Source organism: Rhinatrema bivittatum, chromosome 8 (assembly GCF_901001135.1).
Source record: "Rhinatrema bivittatum chromosome 8, aRhiBiv1.1, whole genome shotgun sequence".
Taxonomy (NCBI): Eukaryota; Metazoa; Chordata; class Amphibia; order Gymnophiona; family Rhinatrematidae; genus Rhinatrema; species Rhinatrema bivittatum.
This window is the reverse complement of record NC_042622.1, coordinates 47,091,432-47,113,477: the sequence shown is the minus strand read 5'-3', so window position 1 is coordinate 47,113,477 and position 22,046 is coordinate 47,091,432. Positions and strand designations below refer to the sequence as shown.

General features: G+C 46.6%; 1 protein-coding gene across 1 annotated transcript in view; it reads left to right on the top strand.

The window, feature by feature from the left end:
• The window catches only part of CTNNBL1 (catenin beta like 1), a 274,155-nt gene that overhangs the window by 93,347 nt on the left and 158,762 nt on the right, over window positions 1-22,046 (top strand). Inside the window, exon 3 of the mRNA XM_029611822.1 lies at window positions 7,705-7,811. Coding sequence (XP_029467682.1) covers window positions 7,705-7,811 — 107 coding nt within the window. The remainder of the gene's footprint in view (window positions 1-7,704; window positions 7,812-22,046) is intronic.

Genomic DNA, 22,046 nt, shown 5'->3' with positions numbered 1-22,046 from the left:
AGTTGCGTCTTTCAATCGCACGAGTGGTCTCTCAACCCCTCTGTAGCGAACTCCATCTTTCAACATTGGGGATATCCTCGGATAGACCTCTTTGCGTCCCCACGAAACCACAAAGTGGAGAACTACTGCTCTCATTCACAGCAAACTCTTTCAACCCAGAGACGCATTCTCTCTCTCATGGGCAACCGGTCTGCTCTACGCATTCCCTCCACTTCCTCTTCTCTCGAGGACTCTCGTGAAGTTACGTCAGGGCAAGGGAACCATGATCCTGACAGTACCTCACTGGCCATGCCAAGTGTGGTTTCCAATACTTCAGGATCTCTCCATCCGCAGGCACATTCCCTTGGGAAAGGACCCGCTTTTGATCACTCAGAACAACGACACCATCCCAATCTTCAAGCCTTGTCCCTGACTGCATGGATGTTGAAAGGTTAATCCTTCAACCACTTAACCTTTCTGAACCAGTTTCCCGTGTCTTGATTGCTTCACGGAAGCCTTCCACGAGAAAAGCTTACTCTTACAAATGGAACAGGTTTACGTCATGGTGCTCTTCTCAGTCCCTTGACCCCTTTACCTGTCCAGTTACCAAGTTTTTAGACTATCTCTGGCACTTATCAGAGTCAGGTCTAAAAACGTCTTCCATCAGAATGCATGTCTGTGCGGTAGCCGCCTTCCATAAAGGTGTCGGGGATGTCCCTATATCAGTACAACCCCTTATAACATGTTTTTTGAAGGGCTTGCTCCATATCAAGCCTCCACTACGTCCTCTGGCCCCTTCTTGGGACCTTAATCTGGTTCTGGGTCGGCTCATGAAACCACCTTTCGAGCCTCTTCAATCTTGTGAATTTCAATATCTCACATGGAAAGTGATTTTCCTTTTGGCAATCACTTCAGCTCGCAGACTTAGTGAATTGCAGGCTCTAGTTACCTATCTGCCTTATACTAAACTTCTGCAGGACCGGGCGGTACTCTGCACTCACCCGAAATTCTTACCTAAGGTAGTTTTGGATTTTCATCTCAATCAATCCATCATACTACCTACCTTTTTTCCCAGGCCCCATGCCAACCCAGGAGAACAGGCTCTGCATACCCTTGACTTTAAATGGGCTCTAGCTTTTTACCTAGACCATACAGCTGCCCACAGGGAAAGCACTCGATTGTTCATCTCTTTCCACCCTAATAAGTTAGGGAATCCTGTGGGTAAACAGACTCTCTCCTCCTGGTTGGTGGATTGCATATCCTTTTGCTACCAGCAAGCGGGCATTCCATTCCAAGACTGTGTTAAAGCGCACACTGTGAGGGCCATGGCGACTTCAGTAGCACACCTGCGATCGGTGCCACTTCTTGACATTTGCAGGGCTGCCACCTGGAGTTCTCTCCACACCTTTACAGCCCACTATTGCTTGGACAAAGCCGGAAGACAAGATTCCCTCTTTGGCCAATCTGTCCTTCGTAACCTATTTACAACGTGACGTTCCAACACCCTTCCGCCTGCCCGGTGGGGTTCAGGATGCCCTCTACCAAATTCCACCCCAGTTGTTGTGCCTGTTGCACGCCTTTTGGGTACATTTGGTGCATGTTCGGACATCCTCAGCTCGGTACTCACCCATATGTGAGGACTACCATCCTGCTTGTCCTGTGAGAACGCAAATGTTGCTTACCTGTAACAGGTGTTCTCACAGGACAGCAGGATGGTAGTCCTCACGAAACCTGCCTGCCGCCCTGCGGTTTTGGGTTCGTAACATTTTGTTGTTTTATTTTTTGGCACTGCCTGTAGCTTTCAAATAAGACTGAAGGGGGACCCCTGCTGACTGCAGGGTTAGTGCCATGCTGGGCATGCCCAGTAGGGGCCAGTCAAAGTTCTGGAAATTTTGACAAAAGTTTTCCGTGATTGGGCTCCATCCTGTGATGTCACCCATATGTGAAGACTAACATCCTGCTGTCCTGCGAGAACACCTGTTACAGGTAAGCAACATTTCCTAAACTGCCCAGATATAGAAGGGCAAGTGACTCCATCACCTCTTCCCTTAGGGGATGCTATCCAAGGGGCCATTATAACAGCCCCTCAGTTAGTCTTCTCCTGAAGGGGAAAGAGAGAGGGTAGACCCTGAGAGAGGGTAGTTAAAACAGCCCTTTGCGCGCATTCACCTGCTCTTGAGTGACAAGACAAAGCTTAGCTCCTCCACTGAAACACACATCCAAAAATTAGAATTATAAACAGATTGATGTTTTAATGAACATGTTGCTGTCAAGTGACATGTATTTAAGCTATTTGTTTATTTTAAATTCTTATATACTGCCTTCTGGTCCAAGAAATAATCAGTGATGTACATTCAATTAAAAAAAATACAATACTTACCATTAAATAGAATAAAAAAAAAATAACGAAATTCCCGGCCTAACTTTCCCACACTGCACATCAAACTATCAGGGTCATTCATCAAAATGCGTTATGGCATTAACGCTATAACACAAGCGATGATAATGCTATCACACGGCACGAATGCAAATTTTGGGAACGGGCGGGATTAGGGAGGAGTTTGGGTGGGAATTATTAAAATGAGGGGCACTATTGCACTGTGTGATAGCATAATGCATGCTATAGTACAGTTTTAATGCCCGCAATTACTAAACCTTTTTTGCTGACGTTAAGCTGTGCGATGTGCTCGAAATGACCGTAATGCAATTCGCGATACATTTTTAGAACTGTATTTCAGCTATTTCTGGGCTGGAGAAGGAGAGGAGTGGAGTAAAGAGAGAAGGCCTTTGGGGAAGCCCTCATAGTGTTCAATTATTTATATGCCTATAGGAGAGTCATTTAATAGCTTGAGGTGAGGTGTTGGTGGCCAGTTTATAATGCAGAGTGAGAAGTACGAACAGCACAGAGCACCTCGGTGAAGATTAGACTTCATTTGGAGTGAGGAAAGTCTCACAAAGATGAAACTTTATACTGCTATCTCGGCCTAGCTTGATGGTACCCTGAGTCCATCAAGCTAGGGTGAGAGAACATAGTGGAAATTTCATCTTTGTGAGACTTTCCTCACTCCAAATGAAGTCTAATCTTCACCGAGGTGCTCTGTGCTGTTCATACTTCTCACTCTGCATGATAAACTGGCCCCTAAATGACCACCAACAAACACCTCACCTCGAGCTATTAAATGACCCTCCTATAGGCATATAAATACTTGTCTACTATAAAGGCCCTATAGATAGTCAGTCTCTTTCTCCATTCCCCCCCCCCCCCCCCCCAATTGGCGTTATGCATGTGTTATCGCATTTTCATGAATCTAGGGGTTTGCCAGGTAAAATATACCATACTGGATCTAGCCAATTACAACAGCCTACACGTTTCATAAATAACCACTCTCCCCCTTTCTCCCATATCTCCAAAATATGGCACTGCTTTCTGCATAACCACATGTATTGTTGAGTCCTGTAGGGCAGTTGCCCCATCCTCCATGTCTGCAACATTTTGTCTCCATATACCTAAGTGAAGTTTCCTCTGCCTTGAGAGTTTCTTGTCGCAAGCTCCCCATTTATGTATCAGCGGTGTGAAAGATACAGGTGTATGCTGTATGGGAACGTAAGAAGAAGCTAATATAAAGAATATAGGACAAGTAATAAGCCTTTTATTCTCCTGGTGAAACCAGTGATTCACTCTAGAACTTTCTTTCCTGGCAAGCAGTGCTTTTATGATGAGTGAAAGAGAGCACTTATTTATTTATTTATTTATTTATTTTTGGTTTTTATATACCGATCTTCCTGCATTAAATACAAATCAAACCGGTTTACAAGGAACAGAAAATTGCCTGAACGGCGATACATAGAACTCAGAACATACATAGTAATAGGGCAAATACAGTTAAAATTTAAATTTAACTGAACAGAGAAAAAAAAAATATTTAAAAAATATTTACAATGCATAAAAATTAAAAACTTCATAAAAATTGTCAGTTACAAGGATGTCTTAGGACCTCCCAGTTAATCCTGCAGGCCCATCCCCACATTTTCTTCCTGGTGACTTTATATCGATTGTGGAAGCATTTGAGTCGAGGTAGAAATGCTGATAATTTTGCACAATTTCAAAATGCCAGATATCTGGTGGGCACCTTGTGATCAGAGCTGTAGACCTGCTGGCTGGATACTATTCCGCTGTAATTCTTTCTCACTCATACTGTTATGCATGTGATTTTTTTAACATCTTTTTTTGTGTCTAGTTCATTAACTTTAGAGTATATGTAAAGAATGAAATAGTAAGGATGCTATAAAATTCACTTCAGAGTGTTTCAGGGCAGCAGGTCCCATGGTAGGTAATGGGCGAATACAGGGTCTTAAATTAATATTGTCCGCTTCATTGCCAGTAGTCTAACATCTGCTTTCAACTGGCCATTATATTTGGGATTAGTTGAAACAGTGGCGTAGCCAGAACATTTTTTTTTTTAAGGTGTGGGGGCCAAGGTTAACATGGCATACAGGTCTGAGCCTGCTAGTTGTAGTCGACCATAAATAATGTCTTAGGGTGCACCTGACAGAATTTCTGAGCAGTTTCCAGCAACTGTTATGCATCATGCATGAAGCTTTAAAATATTTTAACTTAATTATTTCAAGCACTTACCAACATTTTAAAATTTTGTATTAATTTTGTTTATTGCAGTTTATAAATACACTATCATGTAAAAAGCAAAGAGCACAAACATCAGATCCAATCATGTAATAAAACAAATATCAATGTATTCTTTCATGAATCCTCTTTTTAGAAAGGCAGAGATCACCATAACAACAATAAAATAGCAATAATCATAATCATCACACGAATAAGAGCAGAGCAGAACTAGGACTGTTCACATTATAACCCAACACACAAAATAAATAAATAAACATATATATATATATATATATATATATGTATGTATGTATATTATATATATACACACACACACACTTATAGGGCCTGGTATAATATTTGTATTGCTGCCTTTTCATAAATAATGGTACTGTTTGATTCTTGAGAGTCAGCAAAACAAAATCCTTCCACTGCTAAACACTTTGTGAAGTAATACAACCCCTGCAAAACAAAAAACCTAGAATCTTGCCATACCATACAGTCACAGTACTAACTCTCAAGAATCAAACAGTACCATTGTTTATGAAAAGGCAGCAATACAAATATTATACCAGGCCCTATACCAACTACTAGGGAAAGAGAACAAGCAGGACTGCTACAAATCACTACAGAGAAAATACATACTAGCAAAAATACTGCACCTCAGTCACACACAAGCAGAACACAAACTCGACCCTACCTAATACAAATATAAGGAGCTAAAAATTAGAAACAGAAACATGCAAATAAAACAAAAATGGAAAGCCCGAGAATCCAGACTCTGAACAATGGAACTCTAAAGAGAGCAAAATACAAAATTATAAGAAATGCACATTCTCAAAGATGGCATATTCCAAACACTAAAAGCTCTAAATTTATTGTTGTTATTATTATTATTTTTACCTTTGTCTGATCTTTTTATTTTTCTAATCAATTGTTCCTGGTCTCTCTCTTCCACTTTCTCCTTGTCTGACTTTTCCTAATTCTTTTTTAGGGTCTCTTTTCTTTTTCTGTTTCTTCTATCTCCTATCTTCATCCCTTCCTCCCTCACACACAAATGCATGCTCTCTTTTCTCACATGCTCTCCTTTTTCTTTCACACAGGCTCTTACACACACACACAGGTTTTCGCTCTTATAGGCTCCCAAACACACAGACACAGTTTCTCGATCTCTAAAGCCCAGTATCCTGTTTCCAACAGTGGCTAATTCAGGTCACAGATACCTGGCAAGCACCCAAACAGTAAATAGATTCTGTTCTGCTATCATGCAGTGATAAGTAGTGGCCATTTCTTAAGTCTACTTGGTTAATAGTTTGACTTCTCCAGGAATTAGTCCAAATCTTTTTAACGCAGAGATATTAATTAATTAATTAATTTAACCACATCCTCCAGTAGTGAATTCCAGAGCTTAATTGTGCATTGAGTGAAAGAATTTTCTCAGATTTGTTTTAAATGTGCTACTTACTAACTTGGAGTACTCCCTGACTTTATATATTCCATTCATGATTTTATAGAGCTCTATCAAATACCCCCTCGGACATCTCTTCTCCAAGCTGAACAGACCCAACTTTTTTAGCCTTTCCTTGTAGGGACGCCATTCCATCCCCTTTACATTTTGGTCGCCCTTCTCTGTACCTTTTCCAATGCAACTATATCTTTTTTGATATATGGCAGCCAGAAATGCACACAGTACCCCTGAGGTGGTCATTTTCAAAAGTCTTTACATGCTTAAAACTGGGCTTTCGAAAATTGCTACACTATATGCCATTGAATTGTCAATAGGTTTTACATGTGTAAGTGGCTTTTGAAAATTGCTATGATAGTATATTACATTTACTCGCGAAACTTCTTTGAAAATTACCTCCTTAGTGCGGCGTCACTATGGAGTGATACAGAGGTATTATGACATTGGACATTTTATTCTCCATTCCTTTCCTAATAATTCCAAACCTCTGCATCACTCTATAGTGAGGCCGCACTAAGGAGGTAATTTTAACCACCTCTGCACAGTGAACAGAGGATTTCAAAGTATTTTCCACTATGATACCCATGTCCTTTTCCTGGGTGGTATCTCCTAATATAGAACCTAACATCTCTCTTCTCTCACACCCTTCACTATATCCCCGTCCCCAGCAGTCTCAGCCATTCGTACTGCCAACATTGTTCTGGCTCCTTCCTTTCCCCCTTCCCTCTCGCTCACTCACACATTTCCTCCCTCACTCCGCCTACCTTCACATACCTCTCACTCCTCCATTCCCTTTTCTTTCCTTTCCTCCCCTCTCACTAATTTCCCTTCCTTTTCCTCTCGCTCACACCTCCCCTCACTACAACACCCTCCCTTCTGAGAGTGGCATGGTGAAAGCCTGCCCGTGAGAGTTCCATCTCCTGCGGGCTGAAGACCACGGTGATGTGACTACAGGTGGTGGAGGAGGCAGGCTGTGAGAAGGATGGGAACATCTCGCTCCCTCTCCCATCCCTTCCCATCTGCTTCACGCGCTGAGCTCCCCTTCCTTCTCTCCCCTTCCTATTACTGTGAAGGGAGTTGAGCTGCTGAGAAATACCTTGTTGATGAGGAAGTAGTTTTCTAATGTGTAACTGGTAATCTCATGGCTATAAAGCGAAATACTTTTAACCAAGAATTGTTTTGGGGAACGCTCTTGATCTTCTGGGACAACATTTGATCCTCATTATGAAGATGAGGACCCGTTCTCTGGACATGGTTAGTTCTACTTGTTGCTTACTTTGTGACTTTGATTTTTTATTCTTTTAACATGCTGTAATCTGATATTAATGAGTAAAAGATCCCGAATCATTATTCTGCAGCTGATTAGAGGTAGGCAAGCCAGGAAATTTGCTAGTTGAGTCAAGTGCTTGACTTTAGCTGTATGAGACTTGCCCTGGTCTGATGCTGGTGCTTTATGAATAATGCATTTTTATCTCACAGCTGGGCAATGTTGTTGGAAGCCGGGTCTGCCACTCGATAAGAGGCATAGTTATATTCCTTCTTCATTTTGGCTTCTGTGCCCTTTCCATCTCCTCTCTATCCTCTCGATACTGATTTATTCATCCTCACTCACAGGTTTCTCATTTTCACTTTCTAGGATGAACCTTTGGATGAAAGTTCAGTAAAAAAGATGATCCTGACATTTGAGAAAAGGTCCTACAAAAATCAGGAACTGCGCATCAAGTTTCCAGACAACCCTGAGAAGTAAGGAAGAATCTTTTTTAGTGGAATGTTAATTTAAAAAAATTCTTTTTAAAGAAACAGCAAGAAGAAAGAGTAGTGTTGGCAAGAGAGAAATGTCATTCTGTTTTAAATTTTCTCTTTTGGCTTGCCTGTATGCTAAACTACCTTTTTACTTGTTCGTAGTGCTTTTATAATAGTAATTATATGGGCCATGATTGCAGTTGCTGCTGGTCAGTCTGCACGGCAACCTGAATCCAAGTGCGACAGAATCAAATCTCAAGTATGAGATCCTCAACCCGCCCAAAACTCAACTAGTGCTCAACTGCAAATATTCTTGCCCTGAGCACATGAACCTCTGGCTTCAGCTCAAATTTATTGCAACTGAGTGACTCGAAGACTGAAGGCTTCCTCTTCAGCAAAAGATCCTTCATCAGTTTCTTTAGTGTTTCTTCTATTTTCCTTGGTTGATTCTGATCTCACATTTGCTGCTTTTATCTGGAATTGTGCTTCCTCCTTTAATACAAAACAGTTTTGTCGGGTTTCTGATATCTGTAATTCCTGAACATACCCAGATCAGTCCAGAAAAGTGGGTTGTATATCCCTACCAGCAGATGGAGTCAGAGAACAATTAGAACTTTGGGCACTGCTACATAATGAGAGTGCCACCTGCAGTCCCTCAGTATTTCTCTGACTCCAGCAGGTGGTAGGGTGCATCTCCTGTAGTCTGTTTTTTTCAGGGTAGTTATGAAATTTGTTATTTTATTTTTCCTTCTCGTTTGCTTCCTGAGGTGTTAGGCACCTTCGTGGGCCATCCCTCAGTGGAAGCCGGGCATCCGGGGGGTTAGACACTCCTGACTGTGTTTCGCCCGCTCCGTCCTGGGGTGTACAGGCCGGGGGCTCCTGGTCTTCCTACCCCCGAAGCTGCTCCCTCGACCCCTGTTAGTGCAGGCTTCAGTAGTTTAGTTGTTTAAAGTTTAAAAAAAAAGTCTCTTTAGTCTGAGGTAAGGAGTCTGCACTGGGGGAGCCTGCTGTGCAGTAGGCTGTGGGGACAGCTTTGAGCCGTCACAGTTTTGTTTCCTTCCTCTCCCGGGGCTCCGGGTTGATAGTGAAGGTAGGCAGTGTGTGTACTGGGTCCAGGCCGCGTTTTCAGCACCCCGGTGGCTGAACAGTGCGGTTCCTCGTGGAGGCTTTGTTTTTCTATTTTTCTATTTTTTTCCCATGCTGCCGGCGGCGCTCGTGCGGCTGCAGGTCTTGGGCCTATTTTTTTCTTCCCTCAGCTGCTCTGACCGCGTGGCTACGCGGCCCGGCATGGCACCACGAAAATCGGCGGTCTGCCGCTCCTGTGGGGCGGAATTTGAACTCTGCGTCGTTGTGCCCAGACTGCTCCGGTTTGGAAGGCCCGTTGGGGGTGGCCCCCCCCCCAAGGAGGGGGGGGGTGACTCACGATACTCTGAGCAAGAAGAGGATTCCCCCCTCCCGCTTTGGTCCCCATGGCAGTAGATCCGATGTTGGGGACTGAGGAATCGGCCCCGCAGGACACCCCAGATGGGGAGGTAGACGCGGGAGATTTTTCCCAGAGTTTATCTTGTTGATGCATCAGGCCTTTTTGGCACAGAGACAGACTTCCTTAAAGAGACCCAGGTGCGCTGGGGATCCCGCTGAGCCCCCTCTGAAGCAGGGACATCCTGCAGCCACCCAGCAGCGCCAGGTGGTCCGCTCTCTTTCTGGGAAGGATGGTCGCGGGGATCCCCATGACCCAGGTTTTGGGGCAGGGGTGGCACCAGTTCCGAGTCTGGGGGTCAGATCTGCGCAGCTACCGGGTGTGGATCCGGACCAGAATCCTGATCCGGTGGACAAGGATACGGATGATCCTGATGGGGATGACCTCCCTCCGGTGGAGGGTGTTGAACCTATTGTTGTCTACCTGTTTAAGCGAGATGAGCTTCTTCCGCTTATTCCCCAGGTACTGGATGTCCTCAATCTTAAGGTTACTCGAGGATTCCGATAATGAAGGGGTTAATCCGGTTCTGGATGGTATTTGGGGGACCATCAACAGCTTTTCCACTGCCTAAGAAAGTCTGAAAGCTGGTGACCCGCGAGTGGGATACTCCTGATGCGGGCTTAAAGTTGGGTAGGGCGATGAGAAAGCTCTACCCGCTGTCGTCAGAGGTGCTGGACCTGCTGAAGATTCCGAAAGTGGACGCGGCCTTCTTGGCGGTCACAAAGAAGACCACGATACCCGTGGCGGGATCTGCCGCCTTAAAGGACCTGCATGTCCGAAAGTTGGAGATCCAGTTGAAGTGGGTTTTTGAAGTGGCCGCTTTGAGCCTTCGAGTGGCAGTCTGCGCTAGTCTTATGCAACAAGCGTGCCTGTGCTGGGTCCAAGAGGCAAGTACTAATGCGGCGGACGCCGACGATGGAGCGTTGCAGCTGGCCCGTTTGGAAGCCAGAATTGCGTATGGAGCAGATGCGCTATACGACCTCGTTCGGACCTCAGCTCGGTCCATGGTGTCCGTGGTGGCAACTCGTCGCCTTCTCTGGTTACGGAATTGGGCAGCGGACCTCTCCTCAAAATCCCAACTTTGTAACCTTCCCTTCAAGGGCAATCTTCTCTTTGGGGAGGAGTTGGATCAGTTGGTCAAGCTCCTCGGGTAGTCCAAGGGCCATAGGTTGCCAGAGGATAGAAGAGCGACCAAGAACGTTTTTCCCCCTCTGGCTCGTTTTTGGGACTCCCGCCTTTTTCGATCTGGCAGATATTCCGCTCCGGCGGGTCCTAAGTCGACACCGGGTTGCCAACAGTCCTTTTGCGGTGGCCGCCGCTCCGGGAGGGACTCTGGACACCTCTGGGCAGGTAGCAGTAAACCTGCCCAATGAAGCCACGAGCACCCATTCCGTCGAAGAAGCTGTCGGAGGCAGATTATCCGGCTTTTACGCGGAATGGGCAAGAATAACCTCGGATCACTGGGTCTTGGAGGTGATCAGGGATGATTACACCCTGGAGTTTGCGCATCCAGTCCGGGAAGTGTTCATGGAGTCCCTTGTGCTCTTTCGCGCCAAACACGAGGCGGTACAGGATACCCTGCAGCGGCTGCTCAACCTCAGAGCCATTGTCCCGATGCCGGAAGCGCAGCAGGGACGGGGACCGTACTCAATTTACTTCTTGGTCCAAAAAAAGGAGGGCACTTTTCGTCCCATCCTCGATCTGCAGAAATTCAACCGTTGTCTCAGGGTCCCTCATTTTCGTATGGAAACCCTACAGACTGTGATTGCGGCGGTTCGAAAGGGAGAGTTTCTAGCGTCCCTGAATCTCGCAGAGGCGTATCTTCATATTCCGATCCGGATGAATCATCAGCGGTTCCTGCGCTTCAAGGTCTTGGGTCAGCACTTCCAGTTTCGAGCCCTTCCATTTGGCCTCGCCACAGCTCCTCGGACTTTCACCAAGGTTATGGTGGTGTAGTGGCTTTCCTTCACAAGGAGGGCATTCTGGTCTATCCTTACCTGGACGACTAGTTGATTTGCGCCAAGTCTCGGGAGGATTGCATATGGGCCGTCCACATGGTGATGGTCACCTTACAGTCACTCGGGTGGGTCATCAATGTGCGGTAAAGTCATTTGGAACCCACCCAGAAGCTGATTTACTTGGGAGCGTGATTCGATACATTACAAGGCAAAGTGTTTCTGGCGGAGGATCGTCTGCGGAAGTTGCAAGAACAGATTCACGCTCTCCTGCGGAGCGAGCAGCCCACAGTGTGGCATCATCTGCAAGTCCTGGGCTCCATGGCTTCCACCTTGGATTTTGTGCCCTGGGCGTTCGCTCACTTGCGACCATTACAACGTGCGCTCTTGTCTCGCTGGAGTCCGGTATCTGAACAGTTCCATCTCCCAATGCCGCTACTTCCCGAGTCCAGACTCAGTCTGTCGTGATGGCTGTCGTGTGACAGTCTGGAACGGGGAGTGGACTTGGATCCTCCGGATTGGATAATAATCTCCACCAATGCCAGTCTGTCCGGCTGGGGAGCAGTGTGTGCACAAAGAACGCCTAAGGGCTTGGTCTCCGACGGAGGGGTCCTGGTCCATCAATCGGCTTGAGACAAGAGCCATACGGCTGGCCTTACAGGCGTTTCTCCCCTGGATACGGAACAGCATGGTTCGCGTGTTCTCAGACAATGCAACGACAGTAGCTTACATCAACCGCCAGGGGGGCACAAGAAGTCCCGGGCGGTTGCGCTCAAGGCGCGCCTTCTGTTCGCCTGGGCGGAGTGCCATCTCCAGGGAATTGCAGCTTCTCATGTCGCGGGAGTGGAGAACGTGCAGGCCGATTTTCTCAGCAGACAACAGCTCGATCCCGGGGAATGGGAACTGTCTCGTGACGCGTGGAACCTTATTTGTGCCCGGTGGGTTGTACCGCAGGTGGATCTGATGGCAACCAGGGCAAATGCAAAGATGGACAGACTTTTCAGCCGTCGGTGAGAGCAGGGCTTGGTGGGTCTCGACATGCTGGTGTGTAACTGGCCCACGGGAATTCTTCTGTACGCCTTTCCTCCGTGGCCCCTCATCAGTCGACTTCTTTGTCGCATCGAACTCCATCCCGGCAGGGTGGTTCTGGTGGCGCGGGAGTGGCCGCGTCACCCGTGGTTTGCGGATCTGATTCGCCTGGCCCTAGAGGGTCCGTTGAAACTTTCTCATCTACCGCATCTTCTCCGTCAGGGGCCCATATTTTCGGATCGGGTGGATCACTTCTCTCTTGCGGCCTGGCTTTTGAGAGGCGACGTTTATGCTTGAAGGGTTATTCCGAGCAGGTTATTTCCATGCTGCTATAGGCTCGTCGTCCAGCCACATCTATGGCTTATGTTCGCATTTGGAAACTGTTTGAGGCATGGTGTCTCCAACGCTTCTGCAATCCGTTGATGGTGGACGTCATCTGGGTGCTTGAATTTTTGCAGCAAGGACTCGCTAGGGGGTTAGCGTTTTAATTCCCGTTACGATTTGCAGTTTTTGGTTTTTTTAATTACGGAGCTCCGTGTTGACAGAGTTACTCGATGGAGCAGTTTGAGTCTGTTTGTTGAGGCCGCAGATTGTCGTTTTTTTGTTTGGGTTTCAACCTTGGTCGCTAGTTAGTTCTGTTAGTGTGGGCTTGGGTATAGGCCAATACTGAGGGACTGCAGGTGGCACTCTCTCATTATGTAGCAGTGCCCAAAGTTCTAATTGTTCTTTGACTCCACCTGCTGGTAGGGATACACAACCCACTTTTCTGGACTGATCTTTGGTATTACAGGAACAAAAATTAGCAGGTAAGAACCAATTTTCATATCTACTTGTCCTCTGCAATATTATTCATATTTATCACTGCTTTAGAAATCTTCTATTGTGATATCTCCCTATCTTGATTACAGCAACTCTTTTTTCAGTGACTTCAAGTCTCAGATCTCTTGTTCAGAATGCTGTGCTTCTCTCCTTACTTGTCCTAAAGAGCAGGACTTATCCCCCAGTTCTCAGAAAACTCTACTGGCGCCTTTTGTGGTATCATTCAACACTAGTGGAACATGCAAAATTTATACAGCATGGGCTGTTTAGCCAATTCAGTCAATCAGTGGGACTTGCAATATTTTATACTTTTACAATGTAATTTTCTGTTCAAGAAAATACTTTTTTACTCCTTTCGTATTCTCAAGAATGCAATACCAATCATGGATTAGAATGTGGTTCAGTGTAGGCTTGGGATGAGAGCCTTCCCCTGAGGGGGTGAGACTGGTTCATTTCTAATATTATTCAGGCCCCTATGAGACTTTTTTTTTTTTTTTTTAGCTTAGTAGTCGATCCTTCCCCATTCATGGTTTGTGAGAGATCAATATATAGAGGCAATCAAGGGTCTGACTGAAAATACATTATTTTTCTAGCAATTATTTATTTGTATTTATTTATCAAACTGGTACTTTGTGTAGTTTATAACATACATAAATCAATACAAATGTACAGCTTGGTTCAGTACAATATAAATAAAGGTATGCAGTAGAAAGTATAAATCAATACAATTAAAGAGTAGCAGTATATGCCTGGTATGCATTTAGTGTGGTGGTAGGGGTATGGTGAGGTGGGAGATTCAATAGTGGTTGAAATAGGGTCTGATTTAAATAGCCATGCCTGGTAGTCCATGATGACTCTTATGACCTTTGAGAAGGCAGTCCACAGTTTGGGGCCCAGGCAAGAGAAAGTCCTGTTAGTTTCAGTCATTTTGGCCTGAGCTGTGGATGGGATGCACAGGTGAGTTGAAACCATAAATTAGGCTGTATAATACATTAACAGACTTTCTTAATAACATCAGAAGTCAGCAGTATCTGTCATATATATAATATATGGTATGTCCAGTCAGGATATCAAACATTCTGCTTATACAACTGGATCCTTTTAATTATTAGCCTTCTTAGCGAAGAAGAAAAAGCTTAGGAGGTTGCTGTCTGTGTGTACATGTTCTTATTTCTTTTCCTCTTGCTAGACCAGTCCATTATACTTGGGATTTCCCTGCTCCTCGGCTGCTGGAGACACTCTTTTTTTCATGACCACCTCCTTGGCTATAAGAGAGGCTGTAGGTTCTTGCCATTAGTCTCTGTCTCCTGAAACTGCAGACAGGACCTCCTAGAGCCAAGGTGCAGCCCCAGCCTGGTAGAGCTTTCTGAACTTCTGGGACAATAACTTCTGTGCAGCTGGGCGCGAAGGTGCGTATCTCTGTTCCTTAGGGACTAAGGATTCCCCTAGGAGGACTTCCCCTACTTCTTTAGAGAGTAGAGGATCCTAGAGGACTTGGCCCTGTTTTAAAAGAGGGAGAATTCCTTTAGGGTCTGAAAGTCAGTTGGGGTCTCTCTCTCTCCCCTCTTTGCTTGCTTTGCACTCTGCCTTTGCTGCTCCCAGGTGGTACAGGAGAATAAAGCTGTGTAAAAAAAAAAAAAAAGCCTACATTGGGGGAGCTGCGGCAGGCAATGCTACCTCAACTGGCAGCATGTATTACTTACCGCTGGAGATGGTGAGTACTGCAGGAAGCTTTGGAGAGGGAGGGAAGGAGCAGATTACAGCACACCGCATCATTTTAGGCAGGCCCAGGAGCTGCTTCAGCATTATGAACATAAGAACATAAGAAATTGCCATGCTGGGTCAGACCAAGGGTCCATCAAGCCCAGCATCCTGTTTCCAACAGAGGCCAAACCAGGCCACAAGATCCTGGCAAGTACCCAAGCACTAAGAAGATCCCATGCCACTGATGCAATTAATAGCAGTGGCTATTCCCTAAGTAAATTTGATTAATAGCTGTTAATGGACTTCATGTGCCTTGCAGAATTTCTTTAAGGCACATGAAGTGCCTTAAAGAAATTCTGCAAGACTGCAGGTATGTTTTACTGTGGGTCTAAAAAGATCCTGCCTGGATCCAGGCCTGGCCTTCCTGGAAAAGTTCGCAGAGGACTCCCTTGTGCAGGGGAAGGGCTGCAGGAGAGGGATGGGCCAAAAGCTGACTCAGCTCCCAGTGCTCTGGGGGGAAGATCAGCTGCTTTCAGGACAACCGGGGCCACCTGCATCCCTGGTGGAAGGGGCTCCAGGGAAGTATCTGGAGGCAGGGTGACTAGCCCTTGGGCCAGACCCTGTTTGGAGCCCAACAGGACCCTATTCTATTGGGTGCTCCCCAGATTTTCTTCTAATATGCAGTAGCCTGGTTTCCATGGCTGGTTTGGAATCCCCAGACCAGAGATTGATGGAGGGAAAAAGTGGGCCTCCTAAATGCTCAAGGGATATGCTTAGGCCTAAAGCATCACCCAAGCTACAGCATGCCAAACTCTGGAGAGGAAGGTTGGTCAGACAGTTCTGAGCCTAGTGCACTCCTGAGCTCCCAGGAGGGAGGGGCTGTGCTTGTTAGAGGAGAATTCCTTAATAGTAACGCTGTCTGGAAGGGAGGAACTTTCCGCTCTCATTATCAGTGTCAGGTAGCCTTGAAAATTTCAAGCACCAAACAGATGACCTGGAGGCAGGTGACTCCATCTTCAGGGAATAAGGAAGCCATCAAGGACCTTTCACTTATATGAAGCTCTAAAGTGGATGATGCTGGCAAAACGGGACTCTAGTCGGGTGGGGGTGGGGGGCTCAGAGGAGGGCAGATATCTGGGAACATTGCACCCTCTTCCTGCGGAGAAAAATAACAAGCTTATTATGGATTCCAAGGGTGTATGTGCTGGTGTCAGCAGTGGCCCATAGAAACACCATTCCGGTAGAGGGAGGTATAGCACTAAAAGACCTTCAGTACAGGAAGAAAGAAGCGGTGCTAAAGCATGCCTTCTCCACAGGAGCCATGGCAATTCAGGCCTCTATTTACAGAGGCTGCGTAGCTCAGGCAGCTTTATGCTGGATTCAGCAGTTGCCCAAGAGTCAAATTGCACACTTGGAGTTGGCAGTGGCCTTTCTGGCAGATACAATATATGACCCGATTAGACTAGCCTCTAGATCAGTCTCCTCCATAATGGTAACCAAAAGATGTCTTTGGCTTCATAATTGTGCAGCAGAATTAGGAGAGGATTTGAAGAAACTAGTCAAGTATTTGGGTGAAACCAAACCCCCAAAATATCCTCAAACAGTCCTTCGACATCTCTGCTATGTCTTTACAGATCGCGACCTGCTGTGCCGTGGTGACATGCCCCTGCCTAGCGCAAACCAGGAACAACGCTCCTGGGGAAGCCCTGGAACCAGTTGTATCATTCCTCCGAACTCTGCTTTGGATCTGGTATGCATGGCAGCCAGAGGAGTCTCATCCACCGTGGCAGCTAGAAGACAAATCTGGCTCCGAAACTGGTCAGCCAACGCATCCTCCAAAACGAGACTCACAAGGATGCCTTTCAAGGGATCCCTCCTGTTCGGCAGCGCGCTAGAGAAACTTGCTAACAAATGGGGCGAGTCCCCACTGCTGCGGCTACCGGAGGACAGGAATAAGAGAAACCAGCGACCCTTCCCCCGATCTTCCAGGGCCAGAGGTTCACAGCGCTTCAACCCATACAGAAACACTTATCAAGCGCCTAGTCCTACAGGCAGGAACCAGTCCTTTCGGAACAAGCACAACAAAAGGGGAACCAGCTCGGGTCCAGGCCCCAGCCGCGCCCCACAGAGAATACGTCGACCCGTCCAAAGGAAGAAGCCATAGGGGGCAGACTTACCCTATTCTACCAAAGATGGATCAAGATAACTTCTGACAAGTGGATCCTAACCATCATTTGAGAGGGATATTACCTGGATTTCCTCCGAACTCCTCTGGACAAGTTCGTGGAATCCCCCTGCCATGACCCCTCTGAGAGGGTGGCAGAGGAAGCTACACTGACCAGATTACTGGCCCTAGAGGCCATAACCCCAGTGCCTCCACAACAAATAAATATTGGGGGGTATTCCATTTATTTTATCATCCCCATGAAAGAGGGAACGTTTAGGCCCATCCTGGACCTCAAGTCAGTCAACCGGCATTTGAGGATTCCCCGCTTCCGCATGGAAACCCTACGCCCTGTAATAAGGGTGATACAGCCGGGAGAGTCTCTCACATCTCTGGATCTGTTGGAAGCCTACCTACACATTCCGATCCATCAAGAACATCAGCGCTTCTTACGCTTCAAAATCCTGGACTGTCACTACCAGTTCCGGGCACTACCCTTCGGGTTAGCCACAGCACCCCGGACATTCACCAAGGTCATAGTGGTGGTGGCGGCAACACTAAGGAAGGAAGGAATCCTCGTACACCCTTACCTAGATGATTGGCTGATCAGGGCGAAATCCCCAGAGGAAAGTCACCAGGCAACCAACAGAGTCAAAACTCTACTGGAGAGCCTTGGATGGGTGGTCCACACTGGAAGTAGTGCCATGGGCACGAGCTCACATGAGACCCCCTACAGCGCTCACTTCTATCACGATGGAATCCACTGTCCCAGAACTACACCGTTCGTCTACAGCTCCCGGGCAGAGTTCGGACCCAACTATGATGGTGGCTACAAGATGGCCACCTGAACCAGGGAACAAGACTATCCTCACCGACCTGGATCCTGCTCACCACGGACGCCAGCCTACGAGGATGGGGAGCACACTGCAAAGAGCTAACCGCCCAAGGGCAGTGGAACGCAGAAGAGTCGGGATGGAACATCAATCGCCTAGAAGCCCGGGCAGTCAGACTAGCCTGCCTGCGGTTCGGTCACAGGCTCCCAGACAAAGCGGTCAGAGTAATGTCTGACAACGCCACAACAGTGGCCTACATGAACCGTCAGGGAGGAACCAGAAGCCAAAAGTTGTCTCTGGAAATAGACCCCCTAATGTCGTGGGCGGAAGTGAATCTCCAGGAGATCTCTGCCGTCCACATCGCTGGGAAAGACAATATCACCGCGGATTACCTCAGCAGAGAAAGTCTAGACCCAGGAGAATGGAAGCTGTCGACCACAGCGTTCCAACTGATACTGAACCGTTGGGGAACACTAACCATGGACCTTCTGGCAAACCAGTCCAACACCCAAGTGCCCAGTAACTTCAGCCACAGGCGGGAACCTCAGTCCCAGGGGATCGATAACCTGGTACAGACCTGGCCACAGGAGACTCTGTTATACGCCTTCCCGCCGTGGCCCCTATTAGGCGCAATCATTCACAAGATAGAACTACACAGGGGACCAGTACTTCTGGTGGCCTCGGTCTGGCCAAAAGACCGTGGTATGCAGACATGCGAAGACTACTGACAGGGACCCCCCTGCCACTACCTCCACTCAGAGACCTGCTCCAACAAGGGCCGATCCTCCATGAGGATCCAGCTCTATTCTCTCTTACGGTCTGGCCATTGAGAGGGCTCGCCTGAGAAAGAGCAGATACTCGGGAGCGGTAATTGACACCCTACTCTGAGCACGCAAGTTCTCCACATCTATAACATACATAAGGATTTGGAGAGTATTCGAAGCCTGGTGCGAGGACCATGACATCATACCACGCTCAGTCAAAATTCCTGCGGTCTTGGAATTCCTACAGAACGGCCTACTGAAGGGATTGTCCCTCAACTCCATCAAGGTACAAGTGGCCGCATTGTCATGCTACGGAACCAAGAGTGAGAGCAACAGCATAGCCTCTCACCTGGATGTTTCACGCTTCCTGAAAGAAATTAAGCACATCCGACCACCCCTAAAGTGGCCGGTACCACTTTGGAACCTCAACCTGGTCCTGGATTTCTTAGCAGGAGCCTCTTTCAGACCTCTCCGCGGCCTGTCTCTCCAACTATTAACAGTGAAAACAGCCTTCCTGCTCTCAGTTTGTTCAGCCCGTCGTATATCCGAGCTACAAGCACTGTCCTGTCGTGAGCCGTTTCTCAGGCTCACCCCGGGAACCATCCAGTTACGCACAGTTCCCTCGTTCCTCCCCAAAGTGGTGTTTCACTTCCATCTTAACCAAACCATCTCGCTACCATCACCAGATGAACATAAGAATTCGGAAGAGGCCAGACGTCTACGCCACCTCAACTTCGGCAGACTCCTATCCAGATACCTGGAAATGTCGGAATCCGTACGAAAGACGGACCATCTGTTCAACCTTCACAGTGGGAAGAAGCAAGGGGAAGCGGCCTCGCGAGCAACCATAGCCTGCTGGATCAAAGAAGTCATCAAGGTGGCCTACGTAGAAGCAGGCAAGCCGCCGCCTTTACAAGTCAAGGCCCATTCTACTAGAGCCCAGGCAGTGTCCTGGTCAAGGCCCATTCTACTAGAGCCCAGGCAGTGTCCTGGGCAGAAAACAAGATGCTGTCACCCGCTGAGATCTGCAGGGCGGCGACATGGTCATCCATCCACACCTTTTCCAGGTTTTACCGCCTGGATGTTCAGGCTCGGGAGGACACAGCATTCGCAAGGGGAGTACTAAGTGGGTCACGGGCAGCCTCCCACCCGGTTCGGGAGTAGCTTTTATACATCCCATTGGTCCTGAGTCCATCTGCTACACGCTAGGAAATGGAGAAATTACTTACCTGATAATTTTGTTTTCTTTAGTGTAGTCAGATGGACTCAGCATCCCACCCACGGCTGCTGTTACTCATGGAATCCTCGGGGGACATCCCCGGGAGCGAATGATTCAAGAGTAAGCCATGATTTCCTTCATCTAGGACACCCACCCTACCAGGTGTCGACGTTTCCCGGTTGAGGGCACTGGCGGTCTCCAGCTATAGCCAATCCAACCGATTCAAATTAATCAAGTTAACCAAGTTATAAAGTTAATCAAGTTATTCAAGTTAGTCAGTCACACATATATCCACAATGCTTTTCGAGGAGAATACTGAAGAGCTGCACTTCCTGCAGGGGTATATGTACTAAGGCTGATATCAGATTGAAATCTGATCCATCTCCAACTGCTATCAGGAGTACACTATACCCATTGGTCCTGAGTCCATCTGTCTACACTAAGAAAAATGAAATTATCAGGTAAGTAATTTCTCCAATATATATGTATTAATAATAGACACACACACAAATGTTTGTTCATTTATGTAAGAATCAGCCCTTTTTTTTTTTTTTTTTTTTAGTATTGACTGGATTTCTCCAAAATTTATAGGACATTGTTACAGTCAAAGAAACAGGAGAAAATATGTGATAAAAATAAATGTCACCTTATTTAAGGGGAAGATCAAGTGATGCAGGTTTTCAGGGATTTCTGATAGCTGAGCATGCAAGATTCCCTTTTCAGATTATACTTCATTTTCCTTCTCTTCCATTTCCAACCACAGGTCTCATAATATGTAGTTCAAACAACCACTAATACCGGTGCAGGTGTTTCTAAAAAAAAATTAAAAATCCAGCCTGTTAGCTCACAAAGGCCTTCCAGACTACTCCTCACCACCACTAACCTGCTGCACTGATGAGGAGCACATAGCCTACCAGACTTGACCACATGAACATCAATGTTTCTGTTAGGACTTAGAATTATTACTGTACTTGCAGCCTGCCAGATAGCATTTGGGTTGAATTAATTCTTCCACTGTCTATTCACTTTTTTTTCAACTAGTGCTTCATCTGTGCTTATCCTGTGCCTTCTTGAAGATTATTACCACTTTAATTTTCACCAACAACTTCAGGAGAACATGCCACATGTCTACCCTTTCTATGAAAAACTATTTTGATGTTGCTCCTGAGTCTACCTCCTTGGAGCATCAGATTGTGACCCCTTGTTCTAGAATTTTGTTTCCATTGAAAAAGATTTTATTCTTCTGCACTATTAAGACCTTTTAGGTATTTAAATGTCTGTATCAAATTTCCCCTGTCTTACCTCTCCTCTAGGTTATACATAATTAGATCCCATAGGACTTCTGGTGCAGACCCTGCATTGTTTTGGTAATCCTTTTCTTGACCTTCTCTATCTATATCCTGTCAGAGAGATGGCCTCCAGAAATGGACACAGTACTCTGCATTTTTTAGTATTGAAACTTAGCTGCTAAATAGCTGACCATTCTTCAAGCTTTCCAAGATCACTTCTTATACTGTTTACTCATTCAGGCATGTCCTCTCTTAATGGTCGTGGCGTGGTCCACAGAAAGATGGCTTCCCATCTAATCCCTCCTCAGTATCACTCATAAAGATGTTGAGTGGAACCAGCCCCAGGATTGATTCCTGAGGCACGCCACTTGTCACCTTTCTTCAGAGCGAACTCAGTTCACTACCCGGCTTTGCCATCTGTCCCATCCCTAACTGCTCGGTTTATTTGTGAGTCTGCTTTTGGGACAGCGTTCAAGTGTGCTGCTGAAATCCAAATGCCCGATATCCAGTGCCCATCCCTAGTTTAATTCTTTTAGACTTAACTCATGCCTTTTCATTGGTAGCTCAAGTTGAATTACGTTCAGGTACCGTAAGTATTTTCTTGTCCCTAAAGGGCTTATAATCTGTTTGAAACATAGGCAATGGAGGGTGACGTGACTTGCCCAAGGTCACAAGGAGCAGCAATGGGATTTGAACCCCGGTTTTCAGCCCACTGCTCTAAGTACTAAGCTACGCCTTCACTCCTCCTCTCAATCAGAGAAATGAATCAGATTTGTTTGACATGATTGCCCTCTGGTAAAACCATGCTCCTCTGATCCTGTAATCTGCTTCTCTGTCCTTTCCTTCAGAAGATCTCCATGAATTTTCCCATTACCAAATTCAGACTAACCATCCTGTAATTTCCTGCCCCTCTTGAGTCCCAAGATCTCTAGAGATCTATTGAACAGATCCTTCAGGGGACTCGCCAGAGTCTCTCTGA